The sequence below is a fragment of the Pongo pygmaeus genome, chromosome 19 (assembly GCF_028885625.2).
Source record: "Pongo pygmaeus isolate AG05252 chromosome 19, NHGRI_mPonPyg2-v2.0_pri, whole genome shotgun sequence".
Lineage (NCBI taxonomy): Eukaryota > Metazoa > Chordata > Mammalia > Primates > Hominidae > Pongo > Pongo pygmaeus.
In genome coordinates this window covers 54,683,131-54,702,593 of record NC_072392.2, presented here as the reverse complement: position 1 = coordinate 54,702,593, position 19,463 = coordinate 54,683,131, and the positions used below count along the sequence as shown (strand labels likewise).

At 53.5% G+C, this 19,463-nt stretch overlaps 2 protein-coding genes across 3 annotated transcripts; both read left to right on the top strand.

Annotated features, from left to right (window-relative positions):
- Nucleotides 1-915: 915 nt before the first annotated feature.
- DHRS11 (dehydrogenase/reductase 11) lies at nucleotides 916-9,943 on the top strand. 2 transcript variants are annotated; one of them, XM_054456913.2, is made up of 7 exons: nucleotides 919-1,270; nucleotides 4,103-4,312; nucleotides 7,297-7,391; nucleotides 8,055-8,184; nucleotides 8,802-8,894; nucleotides 9,103-9,168; nucleotides 9,293-9,943. In XM_054456913.2, the coding sequence occupies exons 1-7, from the start codon at nucleotides 1,124-1,126 to the stop codon at nucleotides 9,332-9,334; spliced, it is 783 nt and encodes a 260-aa protein (XP_054312888.1). In that variant the 5' UTR covers nucleotides 919-1,123; the 3' UTR covers nucleotides 9,335-9,943. The 2 variants fall into 2 exon arrangements, with proteins under 2 accessions (XP_054312889.1, XP_054312888.1); XM_054456914.2 differs by lacking the exon at nucleotides 4,103-4,312 and having other exon boundaries at nucleotides 916-1,270.
- A 4-nt stretch (nucleotides 9,944-9,947) lies between these two features.
- On the top strand, nucleotides 9,948-18,058 carry MRM1 (mitochondrial rRNA methyltransferase 1). The gene is made up of 5 exons (XM_054456912.2): nucleotides 9,948-11,469; nucleotides 11,670-11,763; nucleotides 16,775-16,907; nucleotides 17,004-17,123; nucleotides 17,345-18,058. The coding sequence occupies exons 1-5, from the start codon at nucleotides 10,532-10,534 to the stop codon at nucleotides 17,410-17,412; spliced, it is 1,353 nt and encodes a 450-aa protein (XP_054312887.2). The 5' UTR covers nucleotides 9,948-10,531; the 3' UTR covers nucleotides 17,413-18,058.
- The last annotated feature ends 1,405 nt before the right edge of the window (nucleotides 18,059-19,463 follow it).

Sequence of the window (19,463 nt, the reverse complement as noted above, 5' to 3'; positions counted from 1 at the left end):
AATGAGTGTTTTTGAATGAATAAACCAGCCACATTCACCGCTTACCCCATTGCTTGCTGGAAGGGAGTCAGGTGGTTATTCAAAGATGCTTTTTCTTTAAGAGAATGGCTATATTAAGTACGCAGTTCTCAGCACTTCTAGTAAAGCGAGCTCTACTCTGAACAAAACCAACAACCCAAGAAGCAATAATGATGTGAACACAGTTTAGGAGCACATCCCTGGCCTAAGACTGGACTGCCTGTGGTCCAAACCATGCTTCACCACGTCAGTATACTCATCTTTAAAATTAAGATACTAATATGTGCTATCTCAGCGCGGTTGTGTAGATTACTGTGTTTAAAATGCCTGCTACACCATAAGCAGCAAATGTTAGATACTGTTTTAATCTTTGGCATATATCATGATACATTTGCTACAGTGGGGTAGGGGTAAGCGTGGAGGTCTAGGGCAGTTAGACACAGTGGGCCATTTAGGGACAGAATACCCCAGTACACGTGTGCTTGGGAGTGTTTCAGTTCTCCGTGGCTAGTAAAGCCAAGGGATCAGGTAGGGTGAATGAGTCCTTCCCAAGGTCACCCAGCATTGATGGCGGAGACACTTGGCGTTTTCTGGGCCGAATCCCTTCCCATCAGCCACCGGCGGGTTTGGGAGGGTGTGGAAGAGTGTTGGAGTCACCTTAAGTGCCCTTAATTCCTCATCCTGGCATTAGGGTTCAGGAGTAGAGAAGGGAGACTAAGCGGGACGCTTCAGTATGCGCCCTTGGGGTTGAAGGAACCTCCCCGCTAAACCTCGGTTTCCCTGACCCCAAAGGGAAGCTCTCACTGGGGAAGCGGCGCCGCCAGCTGCGAGGACGCTCCCGCGCAGCCCGGTTTCCCTACGCCGGGGCGGGGCGGGGGGGCGGAAGGGGCGGGGCGGCCGGGCCGCGGCGGCCTCCGACTGGATACGGCGGATCGCCGGGGGCCTGAGGGTGGCGTCCCGGCCGGAGGCAGGCCGGGACTCTGGTGGGTCTAGGCGCGGATCGGACGCGAGCAGGTCGGCGGCGGCGGCAGGAGAGCGGCCGGGCGTTAGCTCCTCGACCCCCGTGCCGGGCGAGTCCAGCGAGGCGGACGGGCGGCGCGGGCCCATGGCCAGGCCCGGCATGGAGCGGTGGCGCGACCGGCTGGCGCTGGTGACGGGGGCCTCGGGGGGCATCGGCGCGGCCGTGGCCCGGGCCCTGGTCCAGCAGGGACTGAAGGTGGTGGGCTGCGCCCGCACCGTGGGCAACATCGAGGTGAGGCCGGGCCGAGGGCGGGGACGCCACGGGCGGGTCGTTTCCCCGGAGTCGGGTTCACCTGCCGGCCACGCCGAGGCCCTTTGCTCTAGTGGGGGCGGCCTCTCGGATCCCTTAAGGCAGGCTTCTCCCTTCCCCGTGAGTCTCGTCTTTGAAGGAGTCGTTTCCCCTGACAGCCCCTACTCGAGTTACCGAATCTCTGACCCCGGCATCTCCCCACCCGCCCCTCGCGTCTGCCCAGGGTATTGGCCCGAGGAAGGGGGAAGCCGGAGGTCGGGGGTGGTGGTCTCGCCCCTGTGGCCTTCTCGCCCCCGGCGGCCAAGTGCCTCTAATTCCCAGAAGTCACCCACCACGCAGGGCAAGGTGGCTGGCCAACCAGATGGGCAGGAGCCAGGACTGAGGGTGGGGTTGGGGTGGGAGCTTTACTGAAGAGCCTCAGCCCCGCCCTCTCACCTCGGGGGGTAACTCATGCCCAGTGGCATGAGGAATGAATGGAATATTCTTAGTGGGCTTTCCTCCACTCTCCTGGGGCGAACAGTGGGTAAAATAGGGCGGAAACCTTGAGAGGATAAAGCAGCCTGGAACTCCTTACTCTTCTCTTGACGTGGGGTTGAGAGCCCTCAGAGCTCAGAGAAAAATCAAGATGGCCATTTTGGAGCAGGGAGGAATTTCTGTCCTAGGATCTCTCTGGATGCGCCCTGCAAGCTCACTCTCAGTGTCGGGCTAGTGCTTAGCTGCAGGGCTTTATCTCCACCGTGCTCAAAGTCCTCAGGCAGGGAAAGGGTAAGGAGGCCTTGGGTGGGGGCAGAGGGAGAAGGTATACAGGAAGGAGGACTGTCCCCTCCCCTGCTGCTGACCAAAGGTACGCTTTATAACCCAGATAATCCCAAGGTCACCTGGCTCCATCACTGCCCCACTCTTTCCTCCCTTTATCCTATTCTGAGGAGCTCAGGACCCAGCCCCAGCCTTGGAGCCCAGAGGATCAGGCCAGGGATTAAACAACTGGATTCCCTAATTCTGAAGCCACTCTTGCCTTCTCACCTACTCCCCTACCGCAAGCTAGCCAGGAAGTGGGGGCCTGAGCCCCAAGGGGATCCCCAGGCTGATCACTCAGTCCCAGGGTGACTCCATGTCTGAGAGGAGAATGCCCCTGTTGTGAGGGGGTGACATGATGTTGTAGATCATTACTGAGGGGAGGTAGGGAGATCAGGTGGCACAGGTAGGGCAACAGGAAGGCAGTGACAGGGAGAAATACATTCTGAGCTCATCCCTTCTGGTTTTCTTGTGGCAGGAATTTTGAGTCTAGAGGAGGAAGCGGGAAGATGTATGCCAGGGGAGGGGAGAGCTGCAGTCTTCCTTGCCCACAGTCTGCTTTGATTGATTCATTCATTGATGTTAAAGCAGAATTTGGGTTCTAGCTTCCTACAGAGAAAACTCCTGTTTCCTGAAGTGATCAAACGTGGGTAAAATCTGGTGAAGGGGGGTTTCTGATTCTCAGAGGACTATACCTTTTGAACTCAACAGAAAGTTAAAGCAGAAAAGAATGTCCCAAGACACCCGATCCTGTCCTTTATTCCTGGCTCGGCTTGGGAGGAGGAAGGGGCTCCAGGCCAGGGCAGCTGGCCAAGCTGGCTTTCCTCTAGGGCACCGCACGCCCCTTCCCCCTCGCCCACGTCTACACAGTCACCTTCACAAGGCTCAAGTGCCCAGTCACTGGCTTCCAAAGAAGGCCACAGAACATATTTTCTTCTTGCCTCTGAATGTCAGCTTCCACCTGGGCTGCCTCTCAGTGGTTCTGCCTTCTCAGGTCTTTCTTGGCATGCTGAGGGCCCAGAGATGCACAGGGGGTGTTCAATGGCACCTGCCACCTGACTTGCCTCATAATCTCCTGAGAAACCTCAGAGGGGAGGGTGGTGCACCAGGGCTCAGAGAGAAAGAATCTGTCCTGACTTTCTGACCCTCCTTTAGGTAGGGAGAGAAGATTGGCAGCTGGGCTTGGTTGAAAGGCATGTCTGAGAACTCTGAGCCAGTTGGCTGCAGTTTGCGAGGGGAGGGGAATAGTTCAGAGATGAGGGACTGGCTGACACAATGCAGGGGAAGAGGCTGGGCTAACCAGCCCAGTGACTCTCGGGACTGGTGTAGAAGCATGAAGTGGTGGAGAGGCACATATTACCTATGGGCAGAAGAGGTGTTCCTGTTGAGGAAGAGGCAGAAAAGAGAGAACACTCCATTCTCTAGGTCCCTGGCCCCTGCTCCACCCAGGACTTGAGTTTATTTATTTATTTATTTATTTATTTATTTATTTATTTATTTAAGACACAGTCTTGCTTTGTCACCCAGGCTGGAGTGCAGTGGCGTGATCTCAGCTCCTGCAACCTCCGCCTCCTGGATTCAAGTGATTCTCGTGCCTCAGCCTCCCAAGTAGCCACCACACCCAGCTAATTTTTGTATTTTCAGTAGAGATAGGGTTTCACCAAGTTAGCCAAGGCTGGTCTCAAACTCCTGACCTCAACTGGTCCACCCGCCTTGGCCTTCCAAAGTGTTGGGATTACAGGCATGAGCCAACGCGCCCAGCCAGGACTTGAGTTTATAGTGAGGCTTCTCCATTGATCACAGCCTTTTCCCTTCATCGCTCAGGGAGCATTGTCATCCCTTAGACTTTGACCAAAGAGGACAGACTTAGGGGATGGGCAGTCCAACATCTACGTGGCTGAAAGTCATCTGCCAAAGGAGCGTGTTTTATGAGTGTGACGGGGATGGGGGTCTGAGGCTGGCTAGGGAGCCGTGGGAGTGAGCTGCTCACCCCAGTCAGACCCCTGTTGGGTTTCATAGGAGCTGGCTGCTGAATGTAAGAGTGCAGGCTACCCCGGGACTTTGATCCCCTACAGATGTGACCTATCAAATGAAGAGGACATCCTCTCCATGTTCTCAGCTATCCGTTCTCAGCACAGCGGTGTAGACATCTGCATCAACAATGCCGGCTTGGCCCGGCCTGACACCCTGCTCTCAGGCAGCACCAGCGGTTGGAAGGACATGTTCAATGTAAGAGCTCCAAGCCTCCATCTTCCAGGTGGAGGGTGGGGAGGAGAGAGGGGAGCCAGGGGTTTGTGAACCAGAGTGCTGCTGGGGACAGGACATCTAGGAAGAGGGAGCTTTGGGTTCCCACCTGGGGAATCTTGACTCTCTCGGCTTCTTGCCCTACCAGAGGGATAGAGAGTGGATGAATGGCCATATCAGCTCTTCTCTTCTTTGAGCCCCTGGAGGTAGTTCTTTTTTTTTTTTTTTTTTTTTTTTTTGAGATAGAGTCTTGCTTTGTCACCCAGGCTGGAGTGCAGTGGCATGATCTCTGCTCACTGCAACTTCTGCTTCCCAGGTTCAAACGATTCTCCTGCTTGAGCCTCCTGAGTAGCTGGAATTACAGGCGCCCACCATCAATGCCCATCTAATTTTTTTGTATTTTTAGTAGAGACGGGGTTTCACCTTGTTGGCCAGGCTGGTCTCAAACTCCTGATCTCAGGTGATCTGCCCGTCTTGGCCTCCCAAAGTGCTGGGATTACAGGCATGAGCCACCATGCCCAACCTGAAGGTAATTCTTAAAGTCTAGAGTGATTTCCTTGTGTTAGAAGAAAGATTGTTAGGGAAGAGAACTGCTGCCTGTTGAATGTTTCCCACTTGTCAGCCCTGTGCCTGGGTGCTTGGGAACGTGATGTTATGGGAAGAAAAGGAAAAGAGAGACAAGTGATGATATTCTTACCTAGCCTCACTAGTAACTATGTGACTTTAGGCAGGTTGGTTACCTTCCTTGAGCTTCAGTCTTGTCACATTTAATTGAGATGAACACACCTCTATCATCAATATCTGGGGTCACAGCTCCAATGTCCCCTGGGGCCAGGTAGGTACATAAAGGAGTGAGGGAGGTTAGGAGGGGTCTGTGGTATGTGAGGAAGCACACAGCCACTACTCAAATCCTGCATAGTTGCTCTATGGTGGTGTGGGCCCAGTGTGGCCTGATTTGATGAAATTTTTTTTCTTTTTTTTTTTTTCGAGACGAAGTCTTGCTCTGTAGTTACCAACCAGGCTGGAGTGCAGTGGCGTGATCTTGGCTCACTGCAACCTCCGTCTTCTGGGTTCAAGCTATTCTCCTGCCTCAGCCTCCTGAGTAGCTGGGACTACAGGCAGGCACCACCACGCCCAGCTAATTTTTTTTGTATTTAGTAGAGATGGGGTTTCACCATGTTGGCCAGGATGGTCTGTATCGCCTGATCTCGTGATCCGCCTGCCTTGGTCTCCCAAAGTGCTGGGATTACAGGTGTGAGCCACCGCACCCAGCTGATCTTATGACTTCTTTGAGAGAAGTGGGGAGTCTGATTTTATGTGACACCCCCCTACTCCCATTCACTAAAATGTCAGCTCCATGAGGGCAAGGATTTTTATCTGTTTTATTCTCTGGTATGGCTTGATACCATAAGCACTCAAAAGATAGTTATTGAATAAATGAAACTTTCCAGTACATGTTGGAAGGGTTTTTAAAATGTTTTGAAACCATGCACAGGCCAAACCCGACTTTCAGGACATGGGTTTTCAACTTCTGAATGGTATGATGGGGTGATAGTAGGGTATAAAAGTATCCTGAGAAGTTGAAAGCAGTGTGTGAATGGGGTGTTCTTTTCTCCCCACAATCCTTTCCCATCTGCTTACAGTAGACTTAGCACCTCATAGATGCTTGGGCCTGGAAATGAAGCCATGAAAATGAAGCCCTCAGCCTTCTTGGAGATCAGAGCCATGGTCCTCACCCACAGCACATGGGTCTCTAAACCTGGACCTCAACTCGCCCATCTGTAAAATGAGGGACTTACATTAAATTCCTACAGCTCCTTTCAGCTTGAACATTATCTGAGTCTATTAGGATCATCCTATAAGGCATCTTCTCTTTCCCTGCCCCTGATACCCTAGACCTGGGAGATTTACTCACCTGGTCCCAGGGGATCTATTTCTCCTACTCTACCTGCCAGGGGCTGAGTTTTCTGCCTCACATCTTGCCAAGAAGATGAGAAACACGGCTGGAAACCTTGTCCTGGCACCCATCTCTTCCTACTGCCATGAACACCAAGGCAGGTTCACACCAAAGGTGCTCTTTTCCTCATGGCAGGCTCTGACACCTGATTAAGAGAAACATCTAATCTCCCGCTGGTTCCCTCTCTTCTTAAGAGGAGAGGCTTGAGGACCTGCTAAAAGCTTTATCTCTGCTTGTCCTCTGGGTGAGGCTAATGAGTGGGGCCAACAGGTGGGGCAGTGTAGGTGCTTTACAGCAGACACGCCTTCAGACCTCTGTTCCCTGAAGGGTGGGGATGTGGGGGTCACCTCTGCCAGAGGGAGTAGGAGTGGCAAGTTACCTGACCCTCTAGAGTCTCCATGCCTAGTCTTGTAGATGGAACCCAGGTTAAAGGAAGGCATAGAAAGGAGGGTCAGGCCTTCTCTTCTCTACTCATCTCAAGGGAGGGGATGGGGAAGGAGCAGAGAGTAGCTGAAGAAGGCAGGGAGAGGCTAGGCTCTGTGCCGGAGGAGAGAGATTTGTAAGCCATTTTGGTAAGGATTTTGAGCAGTTTAGGAGGGAGCAGGGCCAGAGACTGTCACAGAGAAGAGAAGAGTAGGGTATTTGGGGGAAGAAATGGAAATGATTCTCTATGGAAATTAGAGGGTCTGTGCTACTGTTCATAGAGGAGATGGCCAAGACAGAGTCTCCTGGGTCAGGAGTGGGTTTGAAGGGTTTCCATTCTTGTTTGCAGGAACTTGGGGGGTCAGCCAGGTGAGGAGCTACCTCTGCTATCAACTGGGGGTTGCAGCTTTAGGGAGAGGGGCATCTCATGTAGAAGACAAGATGCCCTGTGCCTGTGGCTGGTCTCTGGGGGACCTGGACACTGTTTTGGAAGGCCACACTGCCCCCTGCCCCCCTAGCATTCTGTGGCTCCATCACTTGCTCAGTTGGGCCGGAGTGGAGACACCTCATTGCCCTCCCTGGCCTGCAGGTGAACGTGCTGGCCCTCAGCATCTGCACACGGGAAGCCTACCAGTCCATGAAGGAGCGGAATGTGGACGATGGGCACATCATTAACATCAATAGGTGAGGGCAAGTGGCCAATGGGTACCACTCACCCACCAGGCTGGGTAATGTGCTGCAGCTCACCTGACCTCTTTGGACCTCAGTTTCCTTGGTGGGAAAATACAGATTTAATACCTGAATGGCACAATCATGGTGAGGGAAAGAATAATGTTGTCAAGTACCAGCCCCTGGTTGGCTGGAATGGGCAGCTCAGCCCCTTGCCTCTACAGCTGAAGCCTGGGGCCTCTCGTGGGACTAAGTGCCTCTATTCCTCAGGCCTGGGGATGAACCCCACCTCATGGCACAAAGAGTACTATGTACAGTGTCTGCCACTGGGGAGCCCCAGTCTGAGGGGAGACATGGCCTCTGCCTGCCCTGAGATGTCCCAATAGAACCATATCAGTGAACATACAGATTAGATGGAGAGAATTCTGACATTCTGCACCACCAGGAGAGTGCATTCTGTCGTCAGCTTAGGGACGACTTCCAGGAAAAGGAGGGTTTTCCAAAACTGTTTGAATAACCAAAATTAGATTAGTGAGCTGTGGGATGGCCAGTAGAGGTCCCCTTTAGAAGTCTTCCCGATGGGCATCTGGGTGGTGGGGCTAACCGGGTACGGCAGGGGCACCACTGGTCTCCCTGGAGCTTCATTCTCTCCTCTTTCCCCTTCCTCTCCCCACCCAGCATGTCTGGCCACCGAGTGCTACCCCTGTCTGTGACCCACTTCTATAGTGCCACCAAGTATGCCGTCACTGCGCTGACAGAGGGACTGAGGCAAGAGCTTCGGGAGGCCCAGACCCACATCCGAGCCACGGTGAGGCTGTGGCCTAGCCCTGGTGGGGACAGGGTGGCGCAGGCCCTCCCCACCCACACACACCGTTCAGGAAGCCCATGTTCAGAATGTGCCGCTTAGAGCTCCTGGGAGTGGACTGGGCACAGAACTGGGTGCTGCTGCTCCCGGCATGGCCCTATGCAGCCCTTCATTTCCTCATTTCACTGATCCAGGAGCCAACGACCAGACTTAGACTTTGAGCTGGGAGGGGGCTGACCTGAGGGAAAGCAAGGGACTGTGGGAAACCAGGTGCACAGTGGCTGGAAACCAGGAGTCCGGGCTCTTCTCTTGAAGGCCGCATGATCGTGAGTGAGTCACTGAACCTCCCTAAGCCTCGGCCTTCTCATTTGTGAAAAGGAGATGATGAGCTTTTCAGGGACACTTTTTTGTAAAACGTTTACCTGACATATAGGAAAGGCTCTGTAGATGGTAGGTATCATGGTCACTGCCAGTGGCAGCTTCGGAGGGAGGAGGCCGCTGCCAGATATCGGGCAGCCATCACTGTGAAGCTGGGGTTCTGTGGCCTCCATCCTCTCCCCTCGACCTCCCCAAGGCCTGGCAAAGCTCAGCCCCTGAGAAGGCCCTCTCTGTTGGCCCAGTGCATCTCTCCAGGTGTGGTGGAGACACAATTCGCCTTCAAACTCCACGACAAGGACCCTGAGAAGGCAGCTGGCACCTATGAGCAAATGAAGGTGGGGCCTCCCTCTGAGCCTGGTGAAGCCACTGACTCCCTAAATGAAGGCAGAGGGAAGCTCGGCCTTCAGACTCCACCCTTCCAGCCTTTGTGGCGCCTCCTGGAGGGTTGGGGTGGATGTGTGGATGCCACAGAGGAGCTCAGTGGTGGGAGGGAATTTGAGTCCATTCTGTCCTTGTCTCAACCCATTCCCCTGGTGCTCTCAGTGTCTCAAACCCGAGGATGTGGCCGAGGCTGTTATCTACGTCCTCAGCACCCCCGCACACATCCAGGTGAGTCTGGCCCTGACTGTCTACTCACTGGAGGAACCCAACCAGCCCCAGAGGAGGGGAGCAGGGAGCCCTGCAGGGCCGGGGGAGAGTGTTACAGCTGCCTCATGCCTTGTGCCTTCCACAGATTGGAGACATCCAGATGAGGCCCACGGAGCAGGTGACCTAGTGACTGTGGGAGCTCCTCCTTCCCTCCCCACCCTTCATGGCTTGCCTCCTGCCTCTGGATTTTAGGTGTTGATTTCTGGATCACTGGATACCACTTCCTGTCCACACCCCGACCAGGGCCTAGAAAATTTGTTTGAGATTTTTATATCATCTTGTCAAATTGCTTCGGTTGTAAATGTGAAAAATGGGCTGGGGAAAGGAGGTGGTGTCCCTCATTGTTTTACTTGTTAACTTGTTCTTGTGCCGCTGGGCACCTTGGCCTTTGTCTGCTCTCAGGTCTCTTCCCTTTGACATGGGAAAGGAATTGTGGCCAAAATCCCCCGCATCTTCTTGCACCTCAACGTCTGTGGCTCAGGGCTGGGGTGGCAGAGGGAGGCCCTCACCTTATATCTGTGTGGTTATCCAGGGCTCCAGACTTCCTCCTCTGCCTGCCCCACTGCACCCTCTCCCCCTTATCTTTCTCCTTCTCGGCTCCCCAGCCCAATCTTGGCTTCTTGTCCCCTCGTGGGGTCATCCCTCCACTCTGACTATGGCAGCAGAACACCAGGGCCTGGCCCAGTGGATTTCATGGTGATCATTAAAAAAGAAAAATCGCAACCAATCTGCCTTGGCTTCAGGAGTGTCTTTCCATTCTTTCCACTTCTCTGTGATCAGGGGTGCTTGTGTCTCAGAATTTCTTCCAGGTAGGTCCCAGGTGTGTGGATTGGGGGCCTCACTCATGGGAATATGGATTACCTTAGGTAGCAGGAATGGGTTTGTTTGGGCCTTGAAAACGTGTAGGAGTTTGACAAAGCGAAGACAGGTGTGCAAGGCTGAGAGGCCTGGAAGAGCATGCAGTACTGTGCGAAGAGCACAGAACTTAAGCACAGGAGCAAGAGGGGGCTGAAGAGGCAGCTCCTTCCTGCCTTCCTGGATCGCTGGGGGGCTGAGTGTCTCGCCATTACCTGTGGGACGGGGGCGTTAGTGGGCTTGTCAGCAGGGACACGACAGGCTCAGAGTCACTTAGGAAGAGAATCAGCGGCCCGGGATAGGAAGTGACTGTTGGGGTCCTCCTGCTGGCTGGTGATGGGCCAGTGAGGAGAAGTTCTGGGAAAAATCACCAGCGCTGGGATGTGGGGAGGGAGGCAACAAGGCTGAATTGGTTGACCAGTAAGGCCAACCCATCTCCTTAAAGGGCCCTTCACTGGTGCGTGGGTGAATGCGGTCCCTGGCCTCCTGGGACCTCAAGGAACACAGGACGCAGCCGGTAGTACCGCCAGCTCAGCTCGCCGCTCCTCTAGCCCTGAGGGAGGCGCTGTGGGGACAGCCTGGCAGCCGCGCATGCGCAAAACACCGTCAGCAAGGGGCCGGGGAGGGGCGGGCTCCCGAACCCGGAAGCGAGGGACCCACGTGGGAGCTTGGGAGGGGGTGGTCGTGGCTCAGTAGTCCAGTTGTGGGTAATCCAGGCTGTTTGTTCCTGTCCGAGAGAGCTCGGCGGAGACAGCTGTCGAGTACCCTTCACCTCGGTATTGGGAGCCTGGGAGCGAACTGCGGCGCGGGTTACCGCTCCCGGGGACGCAGCAAGGGGCATCGAGTCCCTGGCGGGAGCTGCGCCATGGCATTGCTCTCGACAGTCCGGGGCGCGACCTGGGGTCGCCTCGTCACCCGTCATTTCTCCCATGTAGCGCGGCGTGGGGAGCGGCCTGGTGGGGAGGAGCTAAGCCGCTTGCTGCTGGATGACCTGGTGCCGACCTCTCGGCTGGAGCTTCTGTTTGGCCTGTCCCCGTGTCTCCTGGCTCTGCAGGCCGCCCGCCGCTCCGTGGCCCGGCTCCTGCTCCAGGCAGGTAAAGCTGGGCTGCAGGGGAAGCGGGCCGAGCTGCTCCGGATGGCCGAGGCGCGGGACATTCCAGTTCTGCGGCCCAGACGGCAGAAACTGGACACAATGTGCCGCTACCAGGTCCACCAGGGTGTCTGCATGGAGGTGAGCCCGCTGCGGCCCCGGCCTTGGAGAGAGGCCGGGGAGGCAAGCCCAGGCGACGACCCCCAGCAGTTGTGGCTTGTCCTCGATGGGATCCAGGATCCCCATAATTTTGGGGCTGTGCTGCGTTCTGCACACTTCCTCGGAGTGGATAAGGTCATCACCAGCCGGAGAAACAGGCACGGACGTCCCTCATTCTCTATGTGCCCCAACTTGGAGACGCAGCCGAGTTCCTAAGCACTTTGGCCCTTGGGTGATCCCTTAGCCAGACTTACCGGTCCCAGAACTCTCACCCCCCTAGCCCTTGGGAGCCCTGGGAGGGTAGGGAGCCGGGCTTGAGATGGCCCAGCCTAATGCGGGGAACGGGGAAACCTTGCAGCTGCCCGCTCACTCCAGTAGTCAGCAAGTCCAGCGCGGGGGCTATGGAGGTGATGGACGTGTTCTCCACTGATGACCTCACCGGATTTTTACAGGTAATGAGGGGCAAGAGGGGAAGGAACAGATATGAGCCCATCTCAGCCTCTTCAAGGGGACGAAGCTAGCCCCTGGCGAGGGAGAGAAAGGGGCATGTTGGCACCGCTTCCTTTGGCCTTCTAAATCCCTCTGGGGATGGAAGGGTCCTGGAATTTTTAAAACGGCAAATGGAGCATTATCTGAATTCTTCCTAGCGTCATACCCTTTCCTGCACCCCTTCCCCAGGTATGCACCACTTTGCCTCTTCTGTAAGTCAGCCTCAGTGTCTACTTGCCTACTAGGTCGGGCTTCAGTAAATGCATTTTGTTCAGCTGTGGGGAGCTGGTGGACAGGAGACCTGAGTTCCTCGAATAGGGCACAGCTTGAAAGGATGTTTGAACAAGGAGATCTGTATGCCATTAATATCTAGCAAGAGACAAACCTTGGAAACCCCTCTCCCATCCGTCTTCAGCTGTGCTTCCCTTGCTGGACACAAGGAGGCAGTATTGCTCTGCATATGGAATCCCCTCTGACCATACCCGCCCCCCCAAACCCCACCCCAACTGCAGGGTGAGAAATTTTCCTCTTAAGAAGGAGGGGAGCTCTGGGACCTGTCTAGAACAATGCTGTCCAATAAAAATATGGTGTGAGAAACATAGGTAGTTTTAGCTTTTCTAGTAGCCACATTGAAAAGAGATGACATTTTAAATAAATTGTATCCAGTATATCCAAAATAATATCAATTAACATGTAATCATTTTAATTATTATTAATATTACTAATTTTTTGAGAGAGTTTCGCTCTTATTGCCCAAGCTGGAGTGCAGTGGTGCAATATTGGCTCACTGCAACCTCTGCCTCCTGGGTTCAAGTGATTCTCCTGCTTCAGCCTTCCAAGTAGCTGGGATGATAGGCACACACCATGCCCAGCTAATTTTTTTTTTGTATTTAGATGGGGTTTCACTATGTTGGTCTGGCTGTTCTTGAACTCGTGACCTCAAGTGATCCACTCGCCTCAGCCTCCCAAAGTGCTGCGATTACAGGCATGAGCCACCGCACCTGGCTTTTAAAAAATATTATTAATGAAATATTTTACATTCCTTTAAAAAATATTTTACATACAACACACCTCAATTTGAATTAGCCACCTTTCAATTGCTTAATAGCCACATGTAGCTAGTGGCTACTATATTGAACAGCACATATCTAGAAGCATTTTTTGGCTTCACTATTTTGTAGAGAGCCCCTTTCTCCAAGCCTGATAGGAGATGAGGTTCCCACTCATCACTTCCAGCCCCTGAACAGGTAGCTTCTGAAAACACAGAAACACTGCAGAACATCCACTTAAGCTCCAGGCATCACATCTCCCTACAGTCATCAGCATCTGGCCTGGAGAGTGTCGTCCACCTGTTGCTGTGGAAGAGCTGGAGGTGCCCCAAGCAGGGGCCTGTGCTGGGGCCCCGTCCCCTTCCTGCGTACTCAGAGACACTGCTCTGGCAATTTTCCTCCTCTTCCTGCAGCATCCACTTTTCTCTTACACTCTCTTCAGCATGCAAGCAAACATTCCCCTCTCACACTCTTGATCTCACACCAGTCAGCTCTTCCTCTCACACTGAATCAAAGGCTTCATCAAGGTCACCAGTGGCCTCCATGTTGCTGCATTCCAGGGTCTGTTCTCAATTCTTTTCTGACTTGACCCATCTGCAGCAGCTGGCACAGTTGACCACTCCTTCCTCCTTGAAACACTATACCTGCTTTCCTTCTGCTTCACCATGTCCTCTCTGAGAGACATTTTTAGTGGTTCTTCCTCAACCCCCTGACTTCCGAGCATTAGCATTTCCCAGATTTTAGTCCTCGGATCTCTTTTGTTGTTGTTGTTAAGAGATGGGGTCAGCCGGGCGCGATGGCTCATGCATGTAATCCCAGCACTTTGGGAGGCTGAGGCAGGTAGATCATGAGGTCAGGAGATCAAGACCATCCTGGCTAACACGGTGAAACCCCATCTCTACTAAAAATACAAAAAATTAGCTGGGTGTGGTGGTTCCTGCCTGTAGTCCCAGCTACTTGGGAGGCGGAGGCAGGAGAATCGCTTGAACCCGGGAGGTGGAGGTTGTAGTGAGCCGAGATCGTGCCACTGCACTCCACCCTGAGTGACAGAGTGACATGTCAAAAAAAAAAAAAGAGGTCTTGGCCGGGAGCGGTTGTTGTTAAAAGATGGGGTCTTGGCCAGGCACGGTGGCTCACGCCTGTAATCCTAGAACTTTGGGAGGCTGAGGCAGGTGGATCACCTGAGGTCAGGAGTTCGAGACCAGCCTGGCCAAAATGGTGAAACCCTGTCTCTACTAAAAATACAAAAATTACCTGGGCATGGTGGCGGGCACTTGTAATCCCAGCTGCTCGGTAAGCCGAGGCAGGAGAATTGCTTGAATCCAGGAGGCGGAGGTTGCAGTGAGCCGAGATCGCACCATTGCACTCCAGCCTGGGCAATAAGAGTGAAACTCTATCTCAAAAAAAAAAAAAAAAAGAGAGAGAGAGATGGGGTCTTGCTGTGTTGCCCAGCCTGGAGTGCAGTGGCACAATCACAGCTCAGTACAGCCTCCGAATTCCTGGGCTCAAGCCATCCTCCCACCTCAGCCTCCTGAGTAGTTGGAGATACAGGTGCACACCATCGCACCTAATTTTTTTCTTTCTTTTTTCTTTTTCTTTTTTTTTTGTAGAGATGAGGTCTCACTTTGTTGCCCAGGCTGGTCTCAAACTCCTGGCTTCAAGAAGTCCTCCTGCCTTACCCTCCCAAAATGCTGGGATTAGAGGCGTGAGCCACCTCACCTGGTCCTGGATCTCTTTTCCGTATATGTTCATTTCTTGTTGGTCTCATGTAGTCTCATGGCTTTAAATATTATCTGAATTCAAATTCCAGCCCAAGTGTATACTCTAGCCTGGAGCTTGGTTCTGAATTCCAGATTCACTCATCTAGTTGCCTACTCCACAGTTGTTGTTACTGTTGTTGTTGTTTTGCTGTCAGGTGGGTATTTCAAACCTAACATTTCTAAAACTGAGCACCTGTTCCTTCTGGAGCAACTCCATCCCTTTGGTTGTTTAGGTCAAAAACCTTGGCATCATCCTTAACTGAAGTTGTTTCCGTATTACCACCATTTCTTCCTGTTTCCACTGCTACCACTCTGGCCCAAGCAAGTCACCATCATCTGTTGACTGTTACTGCAGAAACTTCCTATCTGGCCTCCTTGCTTCTGCTCTTGGCTCTCAGCACAGCAGGCAGAGTGAGTCTGTTGAAGTCAGACCATGTTACTTCTCTGCTGAAAACCTTTCAAAGCCTCTGTACTGCTCAGATTCAAAGCCAGAGTCCTTCCAGTAGCCCTGGAGACCCTACCTCATGTGGCTGTTGTTCCCTCTTCTGTCTTGACGCCTCTCTTCCCACTGGCCACCTTACTGTTCTCAAACATGCCAGGGAGGCACTTGCCTCTGTGCTTGCTGATCTCTCTGCCTAGAGTGTTCTTGCCCCAGATGTCTGCACGGTGCTCCTCCTTCTCCTTCAGGTCTGCACTCAAATGTCACCTCAGTGAGTCCGTCCCTACCTGCCCTTCCACAAGGCTGGGATTTTGGTCTGTTTTGTTTTGTTCAGTGCCCTGTCCCCAGTGCCTAGAACAGAGCCCGTGCTAGGTGCTTAATAACTATTGACTGATTGACTGGATCAGCAAATAAATGAATATATGGGCAAGGCTAGGCTCCTCCTTGGCCAGGGCTCTGATGGAGATTTTTTTTTTTTTTTTTTTTGAGGTGGGGGTCTCACTCTATCACCCAAGCAGGAGTGCAGTGGTGCAATCTCAGCTCGCTGCAACGTCTGCCTCCTGGTCTCAAGAGATTCTCATGTCTCCGGAGTAGCTGGGATTACAGGTACCTGCCACCAGGCCAGGCTGATTTTTGTATTTTTAGTAGAGACAGAATTTCACCATGTTGCTCAGGCTAGTCTTTTTTTTTTTGAGACAGAGTGGAGTCTCTCTCTGTTGCCCAGGCTGGAGGCAGTGGCGTGATCTCCGCTCACTGCAACCTCCGCCTCCCGGGTTCAAGCGATTCTCCTCCCTCAGGCTCCCAAGTAGCTGAGACTACAGGCATGTGCCACCACACCCAGCTAATTTTTTTGTATGTTTTTAGTAGAGACGGGGTTTCAACATGTTAGCCAGGGTGGTCTCAAACTCCTGACCTCAGGTGATCCGCCCGCCTCGGCCTCCCAAAGTGCTGGGATTACAGGCGTGAGCTACTGTGCCTGTTTTTTTTTTTTGAGTTGGAGTTTCACTCTTGTTGCCCAGGCTGGAGTACAATGGCGCAATCTCGGCTGACTGCAGCCTCTGCCTCCTGAGTTCAAGCGATTCTCCTGCCTCAGCCTCCTGAGTAGCTGGGATTACAGGCATGCGCCACCACGCCCAGCTAATTTTGTATTTTTAGTAAAGACGGGGTTTCTCCATGTTGTTCAGGCTGGTCTCGAATTCCCAACCTCAGGTGATCCCCCTGCCTTGGCCTCCCGAAGTGCTGGGATTACAGGCGTGAGCCACTGTGTCTTGGCCAGGCTAGTCTTGAACTCCTGACCTCAGGTAATCTGCCTGCTTCAGCCTTCCGAAGTGCTGGAATTACAGGCTTGAGCCACCGCGTACGGCCTCTGATGAAGATTTGGTGAATTAGAATAGGAGAGGCAGGCGTGGTAGCTGACGCCTGTAATCCTAGCACTCTGGAAGGCCAAGGCGGGAGGATCGCTTGAAGCCAGGAGTTCCAGACCAACCTGGGCAAGATGGTGAAACCCCATCTCGAAAAAAAATGCAAAAACTAGACGGGTAGGGTGGCGAGTGCCTGTAGTCCCACCTACTTGGGAGGCTGAGGTGGGAGGATCACCAGAACCCGGGAGATTGAGGCTGCGGTGAGCTGTGATCGTGCCACTGCACTCCAGCCTGAGCGAGAGTAAGACCCTATCTCAAAATTAAAATAAAAAAAGAATTAGAATATATCTTCTTCCCCCTTTCAGACCAAAGCCCAGCAGGGCTGGCTCGTGGCCGGCACGGTGGGCTGCCCAAGCGCAGAGGATCCCCAGTCCTCCGAGATCCCCATCACGAGTTGCTTGGAGTTCCTCTGGGATCGGCCTACTCTCCTTGTGCTGGGTAGGTGGATGTCCCTGAGTTTGTGCCCAGATTACATTTCCCGAGCAATTGGGTGTCCAGCTGGGCAACCCTAACCCTCAGCCCCATGCCCTGCAGGGAATGAGGGCTCAGGTCTATCCCAGGAGGTGCAGGCCTCCTGCGAGCTTCTCCTCACCATCCTGCCCCGGCGCCAGCTGCCTCCTGGACTTGAGTCCTTGAACGTCTCTGTGGCTGCAGGTGAGTCTACTCCCCCTTCCCTTTCCTCTCTCCCTCTAATCACGCAGGTGGGATTTGATGCCCTCTAATCCCATTTGCTGGCTGTTTGTGTGCCTCAGTTGCTTTATGTACAAAATGGGGAAATTACATCCTGTTGAGATGAGGGGATGCCTGACACATGTCTAGGTCTCTAAACATCCCTCTCCTCCGTCCTCTCTTCCCTTGTCCTTGTGTCTGTGCAGGAATTCTTCTTCACTCCATTTGCAGCCAGAGGAAGGGTCCAGATGGGGAGAGAAAGCAGCTTCTTTAAGACCCCCAAGAACCCTCAGCCAGGTCTGAAGGACTCAGCATGGCTCAGCACCCAGGGCTGTCTTCAGGCTCAGAGAAAGAGAGGCAAAATGAGGGCTGACGTGGACAGTCCACAATGTTCACGTGCTGGAGTCAGGGATGGCCGCACCTGCCTCTGCCTGCTCCAGTGTGCGGGAGCCTCTGCCTGAGTGTGCACCAGGCCCATGTTTATTGACCACAGTCTCGGGGGGTAAGGGGACTGCGGTGGAGACCAGAGGAAGCTGTTTCCTGTTGTGATGTTGGACCTGTAGTAGGACATGGTAGTTTGTTAATTTCCATGGGAAGCCATGATGGCCTAGCATGGAGGGAATCTGCCCTCCCAGGCCCTGCCTGGAAGTTGAGGGAAAGTTTAGACATCTGCAGAGAGGCAGGCAGCCCAGCCCAGGGGACCCGTTCCTCTTGAACCAGTCGTTGCCTGTGGCAAATGTGTGTGTGAGAATGTGGGGGGTGGAGGGCGGGGCCCTGATGTGGGGTAGACAGTGCGCACCTCAGGCCCACACACGGCCCCACCCTGGGGCCTTGAGCACAGGCCTCATCTTCCTGTGCCTTGGGACTCTGCACCTACCTCACAGGGTTGTTGTGAGGCTCAAATAAAACATCACTCAGCACGTGGGAGATTCTGGCCAATTCCTCCATTAGGTGGCAGCCTCGCTCTTCGGTCCAGTCTTCGGGCAGCTTCCACAGCCTCCTTGAGGGGAGACTCCTGGCTGCAGCCCCATGAAAGGCAACGGGAAATTAGCAAACACCTCCCACCCCACGGGGCCCCCCATGGGTGACTGAGTCAGTTCCCCTCAAGGGGAGGAACTGGGAGCAGACTTGCCGTTGATTGTACAACCGAGACAGATTTGGCACTCCTCCCCTCGGGTCCCAGGAAAGCAGCAGGAGCCAGCAGTATGAGGAGCATAGAAGTGTTTCTGTCCTGGTGGCACATTGGAACCACCTGGCATGCTTTAAAAAAACCCAACACTGACACCAGAGTCTGACATAATGGGTGTGGCGCCACCTGGCATCCGGCTTTTGAAAGCGCCACCATTGGTCTAATGTGCAGCCAAGGCTGAGGATCACCACTAGGGCAGGTGGACTCAAATTCCACACCCTTGACATTTTGGGCCAGATAATTTTTTGTTGTGAGAGCAATCCTGTGCACTGTAGGATGTTTAGCAGAATCCCCGACCTATACCCACTAGATGCCTGTAGCATGACCCCCCATTGTGAAACCAGAAATGTCTCCAGACATTGCCAGACGGCTTCTAAAAGACAAAAATCTCCCCTCCTGGAGCATGGCTTTGGAGGATAGCAACCCCGAAATTGCAGTCCTGACTGCTATGTGACCTTGGGCGGGCTCCTTACCCACCTGGGCCTCAGTACCCACCTGGGCCTCTGTGTCCTCCTGGGCGAAAGGGGAATAATCCTACCTTCCTGGATTGTTGGGAGAATATGGAGGGCAATAGGAACTCATATGTATTAGGTGCTCAATAAATAGTACTCCACTTTTCTCTGGAATCCATCTGCATTGGATTTGTCTCAGAATTCTAATGGCGATGCCAATTTAGAGCAACACTTGAAGTTGTTTAAAAAGGGCCTATGCTCCTTTTTTTTTGAGACAGGGTCTCACTCTGTCGCTCAGGCTGGAGTGCAGTGGCGCGATCTTGGCTCACTGCATCCTCTGCCTCCCAGGTTCAAGTGATTCTCCTGCCTCAGCCTTCCAAGTGGCTGGGACTACAGACGTGCACCATGCCCAGCTAATTTTTATATTTTTTTGGTAGAGATGGGGTTTCACTGTGATGGCCAAGCTGGTCTCAAACTCCTGGCCTCAGGTGATCTGCCCACCTCAGCCTCCCAAAGTGCTGGTATTACAGGTGTGAACCTGGCCTAAAAAGGGCCTAAGATCTTTTTTTTTTGAGACGGAGTCTCGCTCTGTTGCCCAGGCTGGAGTGCAGTGGCGCAATCTCGGCTCACTGAAAGCTCTACCTCCCGGGTTCACGCCATTCTCTTGCCTCAGCCTCTTGAGTA